General features: G+C 33.7%; 1 protein-coding gene across 23 annotated transcripts in view; it reads left to right on the top strand.

Annotated features, from left to right (window-relative positions):
* Positions 1 to 9,027, top strand: part of ZNF207 (zinc finger protein 207) — a 53,744-nt gene that overhangs the window by 11,653 nt on the left and 33,064 nt on the right. For 16 of the 23 annotated variants that reach the window (XR_016388936.1, XR_016388937.1, XR_016388919.1 and 13 more), the window contains 5 exons: positions 438 to 530; positions 1,518 to 1,760; positions 2,353 to 2,512; positions 2,655 to 3,138; positions 5,941 to 5,995. Coding sequence is in view for 1 of the 23 variants with exons in the window: in XM_022595629.3 (XP_022451337.1) it covers positions 438 to 530; positions 1,518 to 1,760; positions 2,353 to 2,512; positions 2,655 to 2,815 (657 nt within the window). In the remaining 22 variants the exon portion in view is untranslated. Of the gene's footprint in view, positions 1 to 437; positions 531 to 1,517; positions 1,761 to 2,352; positions 2,513 to 2,654; positions 3,505 to 5,940; positions 5,996 to 9,027 lie in introns of those variants that run through there. The other 7 variants (XR_016388933.1, XR_002647673.3, XR_016388934.1 and 4 more) reach the window with 4 other exon arrangements.

Here is a 9,027-nt window from a genome sequence, read left to right on the forward strand (position 1 = left end):
CTTTTAAAGTACATTAACATGTTTTTGAGGTGGGGGGATTTTGTTTATTGTTTAGTTTGTTTATCCTATTAATAAACTCTTGGCAAAAATTGTAGTTATCGATGGAGAATTGGATTGAAGTGTCAGTAATGCATCATAATTCTCAGTTTAAGGTTTCAGTTTTGAAATATCATAGTGTAAAACGTTAGTTTTAGGGGAAAAAACCTGTGGTTAATTAGGTTTATTGGTGTAGAATTTAAAACGTTTTTTTGAGGCTCATAGTGTCACTCTGTTTATTGTAAATGCATTAACTGCCTGCCTCTATAAAACAGATTTGATTGCATTGTATTTTGCATTTAGAAAAATGCAATCTATACTGAAAAAAAAGTCTACCACGTGGCTTATTTTCACCCATTTGTTTGGAGACTTTTCATTGTTTCCTTTCTTTTATGCTACAGATGGGGACACCTGTAACAAGCTCAAGTACAGCTTCATCCAATTCAGAAAGTCTGTCTGCGTCTTCTAAAGCTCTGTTTCCTAGCGCAGCACAAGTACGCAGGAAGTTGCAGTTTAAAATTGTTAAAAATGGCTTTATAACTTCATTAACCCTTTGGACCCTACTTTAAAACTAAATCTTTTCCCAAAAATACGTTTAATTTTTCTAAAGTAAAATTAATGGCTTATAAATCAATGGTATTTGAAAATTTGAACCGCATACTAATACAAAAAAATATACCCCAAACTTCTATGGTTCTAAAGGGTTAAAAGCATGTAAGCAGTAAATGCATTTTAGTGGCCAATGGTTAGCCTGATGCATGATTAAGCTATTCTGTTTTATGCTGTTTAATGCATCACATATAATATAAGGAAATTTAGTACTCTGCATTTGATTCTAAAAGTTGGCCTAGTTTACATGTTTCAGATGTTCAGTGTTATGAAAAGTAACAAATTTATTGGTAACTTTATACTTAAAAGCTTACTAAACCCTTTAGTCCATCATAATAATCTAGCCATTGTTATTTGGGAGGGCATTGTATTACTATATAAAGAATACTTCTGAAGGACATATCTTTAATGTGTCACCATTGGTAGTTATTTATGTTATACTTAGTAACTGAAATTTATCGAAACATTTGTATTCTATAATTTCTAACTATTTTTTTTTGAGCTCCTTGGTAGATTAATTTTAAAAAGGAATTTAGAATGATGATAATAGAAAATATGCTATTCCATTATATGATAATATCTTCAATTAGGAATAAATACAAAGCTTTGTAAATTAAGTAATTTCTGGTGAGGAGATAGATGATATCTGAGAAGTTACATAAGCAGTCTAACTTGTTTCTTGTTTCCACTGCTGTGGTTTGGATGTACATCTTTTGGTATTATGTGTTATCTTGAATTTTGTGGATTGTTCGTGATTTTAACTTTAAGTTTTGTCCCTTATTGAATGTTAGTGTCTTGTTTTTAAGTTAAATAGGTAGTAGATATATTCACTTTTGGGTTTTGAAGTTTTGATGAAAGATAATGTTTTACAGGCTCAGGCAGCTGTCCAAGGACCTGTTGGTACAGATTTCAAGCCCTTAAATAGTACCCCTGCAACAACTACAGAACCCCCAAAGCCTACATTCCCTGCATATACACAGTCTACAGCTTCAACCACTAGTACAACAAATAGCACTGCAGCTAAACCAGCAGCTTCAATAACAAGTAAGCCTGCTACACTTACGACGACCAGTGCAACCAGTAAGTTGATCCATCCAGATGAGGATATATCGCTGGTAAGTTGTTTACATTTTTTACTAGCAGAGTTTGATTGAGTACTGTGGTAGCAACTTGTCCATTTGAAAAGTTTTAATTTGTATACCAGTGGTCTTATGATCTGATTGAATGCTAAGTGATTTTTATCATTCTGATTTTTAAGAACCACAAAACAAAGTGAATATTGCATGTTTTGATCTTAGATACATCCCCCCTAAGACTGTTTCTAAAAGAAGACAGTAAGTTGGGTTCTTACTCTCTCAAAAATTATTTTTGTTCATAAATTTAATTAATTGAAGAAACAAGTGTGAGATAGAGTCTGCAGGTCCCTTGCAGTCCATATACCTTCTTCATTACACAGTTTCTTGCTGAAGCAATTTATAATTTCTGGAAAGTTGTTCAATATAACGTGCTTCAAATATAAAAATAAGTAACGTTTTCTTAAGGCATCAAGATTTTAAGTTGGACTGGTTTGTGGGGTGAAAGTAATTGGGATGTAAGGGAACATTTAAAAATTAGTCTCACTCTATAAATATAAAGACTTTAGATGCTTACCTTCGTGCTTAACTCCCTGTGTTCAGATGTTCACATTTCACATATTTTTATTCCTAGGAAGAGAGAAGAGCACAGTTACCTAAATATCAACGTAATCTTCCTCGACCAGGACAGGCTCCCATTGGTAATCCACCTGTTGGACCAATTGGAGGTATGATGCCACCACAGCCAGGCATCCCACAGCAACAAGGAATGAGACCCCCGATGCCGCCTCATGGTATTCCTCTTTTTACATTTATTTTATTTAGTGGATTTTCTGAGTGTACACATGAAACAGATTTATCTGCAAAATGCATTGCATTTAAAAGTACAAGGCACAGACTCAATCTATTTTTTTGTGTTTTAAATGTGTTTTTTAGGTCAGTATGGTGGTCATCATCAAGGCATGCCAGGTTATCTTCCTGGTGCTATGCCGCCGTATGGGCAGGGACCGCCAATGGTGCCCCCTTACCAAGGTGGGCCTCCTCGACCTCCGATGGGAATGAGACCTCCTGTAATGTCGCAAGGTGGCCGTTACTGATCTTACTTCATCCAGTCTAATAGGTTTGGAGATTAAACCTTTTCTCAACTTGTGCTGTTTATATAGCCAAGCTTCCGTCAATAAGGCTTCATTGTGACTTTAACAAACATTATCTTCCCACATACCAGGAACTATTGGACATTTATTTTACATGGGAAAATTTATTTGGAATAATAAAGCAGGAACTTTTCCTGAAGTTGCAATTTATACTGTATGGCTTCTTTTTCATGTTTCATCTAGGTTTTTAGAAGTGAAGTATAGTAAATTTGGTTCGTTATATTGTGAAGGCGCTGGAATTACATGAACATACCACCCTAATAAAGGCAAGTTCTGTAAGCTTATGTTGCTATTTGTAAAGTTATGCCTTCACAGCATTTCAGATGCTGTTGGACTTCATGTCCCCAACCTAGCTTGGTGAGGGCTGTAACTGTCTTCAAGTACCTGTACATTGGAAGTCTGAATGTGTAACAATATTTAATGTATTTAGAGTTCCTCATGTTTCAGGGTTTAAGAAATCTGACCCACCAAGGTCATGTGACTTTTCTGTACTGTTAAACTTCATTGTAATAAAATGAGAGAAAAATTTATGCCTTTTTATTCATAACCCAGCTGTGGACCACTGCCTGAAAGGTTTGTACAGATGCATGCCACAGTAGATGTCCACATAATAAAATTCGTAGTTATACCAATGCAGTTTTGATATATCATTGGATTCTGTCTTTGAATTGTAGGTTGTTCCTTAGCTGCATGTTTTAAACTGGACAGTATATGTAGAATTGTATGTTAGTCCTTCAGTTGACAGAAAAACTTAGATATACCTATGAGTCATTACATGGGTATGAAATCTTTGTATTGTGTCACCTTTCCACCCCCTTGGTGTGTCAATATATGTTAGCTATCATAGATATTTGAAATGTAAACCTTAATATTCCCTCCTTCCTGCTGATGTTTAGAGCCTAGTGCCAGACCCATTCATTTCCTTCTGATTATTTTTGAGACTGCGGTACTGTGTGGACCTCAGAAGCTTTTCAGGTGCAAACTTCTAGAAGCTTAGGTGCATGCAGTAATAGCCTTCTGTACTGTTAATGACTGGTATATATTCTAATGTTATGATGAGAATCTAAATGTGCCTCTGTTAAGATGGTTAACAGATGGATTTGAAATTTTTTATTTTATTATGTTCCTGGAAGATTACATTATTTCTTTGATTAAATGGCTACCTTCTGTTATTATTAAGCCTAAATGGCTTTTTACTGTTAACCTTTTCATCCTTGGAAATTTGAATGTTCAAATGTGTTCTATGGAGAACTTTTCTGTAGAGATGACTGCTATTATTCAGTATCTTACGTTGCAAGTCCCATATATTAATAGCCTTGTTGACCTCTTTTTGGCATCCATTTTTTTGATCTTCATTTTTGCAGAGTACTTTTATGACTAAGTATCAAATGACCTGTACAAAGTATAATTATTAATATATTATGAACTCAGGTTTAGTTTTCCTCAATATAAAGTTAAGACAGCTAAGAAAATAACATTTCTTTATAACCTTTATGTGAAGGTGTAGGTATAAGGCACAGAATCTGAAGTTTTGTTTAAACAAAAGAAAGCTTTAACCATATAAGAAAATACTGAAAGATGTTTTAATTATCATAAAAGAGTGTATATAAGTGACAAGTAAAAGTCATTCATCTTAAACAAAACATTGTAAGTATTAACAAAGCTGAGTGTTATTTTAAATCTGCTATTCTGCTCCAGTGGTTTTACAGCTTCTATGCTATTTTTGAGGGTCAAAAAATTTCATAGTTTGAAAAGGCAACGTGCATGTATTGCCAAGAATGCATTTCTTCCTGCTGCCAGCAGCCATGTCTCTACCCCTTTCTCACCAAACGCCTGTCTACGTAAATAGTTTTGAAATTATCATATATTTCTTAGATTTGGCAGCATGTTTATCATACTGCCAAAGAAAGACCTGTGTTGAAAATCTTTTAAGGTAAAAATGGCATAATTAAATTTAGAATTATTAAATAGGAAATATTCTCCCAAACCAAATGTCTCTCAAGCATTTCACGTACAGGCTTATCAACAAACTACGAATGGATTATAGCAGTGGGGGAGAGGAATCAGGAAGAGGGGAAAAAATGGGTTAGTAATGTTTCAAAAATTATGCAAAGCTTGATTTGCGTTTGATGCAAAGAGAACTGATATATTGAGGTTTGTTGCTTTCTGAGGTCAGAAAGGAGAAAATATTGCCACTTTTAAAGAAGTGATAGAATTCTAATTAAAAGTTAATTCAAAATGTTATGCACAACACTTAGGCACATCATTCGTCTGTTGTATTTTGTAGGTATATGGCTCAGATGGTGCCCATTTGGTATATTTAATGTGTAATTTGTGCATGCATCAGAGTGTAATTAAGCTTCTAGAAAATACCTTTTACCTAATTGCTTCTGGGGTCCATAATGTGGTTAAATCACGAGTGGAACAAATTATGTTGAAATAGTTAACTCTGACTTACGCTTTCTTAAAGAATAGATGGAGTTGAGTTGAAATAAACTTCATCTGCCCTCACAGAAGACAGCTTTGGGACTTGGTATATACCGGCAGGCATTGTGATTGCCATAATTTAGGAAGTTGTAAGATTAATGGGGCTGCCAGTTTTGGCTCTACCTTACATCCACTGTTACCACTTTCTTTAAAAAAACAAAAACGATTTTTGTCTGGCACTAGTTTCTATTGTGTGTATGACAGTAACAAGACCAGCAGGTGAGGATCAACTTTTGAGTGGCTGCTGGATATCATTTGATTTGAATACTATTTTAGCAATCTTTCACACTTTTACTGTTAGGAATGGGGTAAATATTCTTTGAGCACTCCTGTTCCACTGATCAAGTCACATACTGAACTTAAACTCAGTTTAATTAAATTTAATTATTTGCAGAGGGGGGCGAGATTCCCAGTAAAAGTATGGGCTCAGAGTGGAATTATAGGACAATAGATTTTTTTTTTTTTTAAAGAGCTACTCTTTTTTCCTTTGCTTGCTTGATCATTGGGATTTTTTTAAATGCATGTCTTTTAAATTAATTGGGTAATGTTTTTCTAAAATTAAAATTTTCTTCTTCCTATAGCCCTGCCATAGGACAGGCTGAGGCTGAGTCTCAGTGTTGCCCTGTTCAGTCTGAGGCAAGTGGGATTTATTTTATTCCTTATAGGGGCTTTCACAGCTTTATGGCTGTTGGATATTCATGTCCCCAAACTTGCAGCAAGTTTGGTGAAGGCCCCTAAATTTAATTAAATTTAGGATTTTTATACTCTTTTGGCAGAGAAGGCTCTATATTAATATTCACGTTTGACTGTGGTGTTAATAAACAGAAAGTATTTGACATGTAACTTTATGTAATTTACTTTGTGTTACGTAATATTTAACAGCCTCAGTAAAGGTGATGTTATTTATATTGAACTTGAGTAAATTGACAAAATTTGACGTTCTTGATTTGGAGGCATGAAATGTTTCATTCAAATTTTCCCTTTCACTTTTAGGAAAATCTTACTGGTTATTTTCTCCTCAAACTATTAAATTTAACCTCAAGGATAATAATCATTGGAAATGCCACTGGATACTGAAATCTGCATTTTTAATCCCAAAGTTATGCATTGAACGTTAAGGTTGAAAGGTCATCTGGAAATGCTTGTGACTTTTAATATTTCCAAATTTCACCACATTAGAGCAAATGTTAATGTAGAGCCCTGTGAAAAGTGGGAAGATGGTGTGTATGTGTGGTATGTATGCGTATACACTACACATTTGATATAATAAAAGAGTTTGGGTATTACACACTTATCAGTATGGATGGATTACAAATTTTCAGGCAGCCAAACTGAAATTGTTTCACATAGTAAAGTTTAGTATATTGAATTGTGGTTTTGGAACGATTATTTTGAGTTTCATTTTTAGCCTTACTGAACAATAATTTGATGCAATATGCACACATGAAAAACACCCGTGTTTGTTTCCAACTAAAAATTGTTTTTATTTGGTGGAAAAAGTTGTGTTTATGTGTGTATGTTGTAGTGGGCAAGTAACAGGGGAACTGAAAGAGAGGCCAAAACATTAACTTGGATTACTTTTGTTCCTTCCCGTGTTAAAGCCACTGTTCTATGCAGATAGCATTTTCCTCTGAACAGTAACAGTTCACTTATAGTACAATGTTTAGCAAACCCAGGCTTGTGTTTCTATGTGGTTTTAATTCTTGGAAACAAAGAAGAAAAACGAATTAAATGAATTCCAAATTTTCACCTCTGTAATTGGAATATAAGCTTTTCTCTGTAACTGAATCATGGAAAAAAGATAATTAACATTTGAGAAAAGAATTGTGTCACAACAAAAAAATTCCACTGGAATATTTTACTACCTGCTCAATAACTGCATCTTTTAAGACTCCTCAGTTGGAGTTGTTTTCTGTTGCATCCATCATTCCCCAATATACTGAAATATTCAAGAGTGAAGTTGCTTGTCCTAATTCTAATAGTGATCATTGAAATAATTATAATTGAAATACCCTCTTAAATGCTTGAGTACTGGGGTGGGAGGGATTTTCTAAGGGAGACATAATTTGTTGAAGGTGATACAGATATCTAAGATGTAGGTTCTTCGATCTTTGTAGTCCTCTGACTCAGACAAATACAGTTTTGAGAATAACTTTCAGGTATCTATTATATCCACAGGTAAAACTTGGTAAATTACTGAAAGGAAATGTTGAAGTCACTTCTTTACTGAGATGAAATTTTGTTTAAGTAAACTGACACTTGTATCGGTTAGGGGATTTTTTAAAAAGTAGTAAACATGTTCCCTAAAATTTTGTGTAAATCAAGTATGTCTTTTTTTAAAGGTGGTATTTATCTACCTTATTGAATAACCTTTGTATGTTATTCCAAAATGAAACTGGTTTTCTTACTCTTTTATGGAAGTCTTCTAAAAGAAGAGATTCATTATAAGACTATTGACTATAAGGCAGAGTTTTGTAAGTAAACATTCTCCCATTTATACTTCTGCTATCTCATGATTTGAATATTAGTATAGGTTATTCCTTTTTAGCCTTCTTTCTCAGTATTTTGTTTTCTGTCATCTGAATCATTTTAATAAATGATCTTTTGTTTTAGTAGCATAGCAATCATCTGATATTTCTTGGCAAAATAAGCAGCTACTTTAATGATGTTATATATAGTGTCATGCACATAGTGGATATTCACAATTTTGTAATTAATGTTGTATTTTGAGAACTATACTTTTAATATCTTGGCTCTTAGGCATTCCCTGTTATGAATCTAATTCAAACTAATACATAGCAAATGGGGAAAGCAGGACCTCAGTTTGAGCTCCCTAATACTTTAAACATCTCCAACATTTCCAAGTGTTTTCATGTTCTTTTTTTTTGTTTGTTTGTTTTTGTTTTCATGTTCTTACTTGGCATTTTTGTAGGAAAATAAGCTTGAAAGTATCATGTTTTAAAAAACTAGATTTCTTCAGTAAGGCTCAGAGGAGAATTGTTTTTTATAAGCATTGTTTTTCTTGCTGTGGACTTCATACATTTTTGCATAATAATTTGGCCATAAAAGAAAGAGCTTTTCATTTTCTTCCCAACTCTGGAAAAATAATAGCTTGAAACTGTATTAGTTTGAAATTTTTGAACCATCTCTCTTTAAATCTATTCAACTAATCTCATGTATATTCTCAGGGGAAATTACATTTTACAAGTCAGGATATAGAAATCATATTAAGGCAGAAATTGGAGACCCAAAGGAGATCTTCACTGAAGCTAATTTGAACTATTTCTATTTGAAGCAAATTGAACACTGTATTATAAATGAAGACTGGTTCATGGTTAGGTTCTTTAGGAGGCAAATAATCACCAGCTTTATCATGAGAATATGTTTGTGTATATGTTGTAATTTCGGGCACATTAACTTACAGAGAAGGTACATGTGAGTAAACTGTTTTAACAATTGATTAGTTGGACCCCAGCCATTAATTCCAAATGCTGTAATGGTATGTAAGGTTGTGATATGGCACAGTTTCAGTAATGTGCTGTGTGTTTAGTCAGGGGTTTGTGTAATGCTTTGTTTGTAAAAAAAGGGGAAGTCCTTTATTGGAATTCTCCGGGCCTTTTGGCATTCTTACTGTGTCTGGGTTTTTTTTTTTTTTATCATTATTATAG

The sequence above is a fragment of the Delphinapterus leucas genome, chromosome 19, assembly GCF_059928025.1.
Source record: "Delphinapterus leucas isolate spDelLeu-1000000601 "Yukka" chromosome 19, BTC_Dleu_Yukka2, whole genome shotgun sequence".
In the NCBI taxonomy this organism is placed as follows: Eukaryota; Metazoa; Chordata; class Mammalia; order Artiodactyla; family Monodontidae; genus Delphinapterus; species Delphinapterus leucas.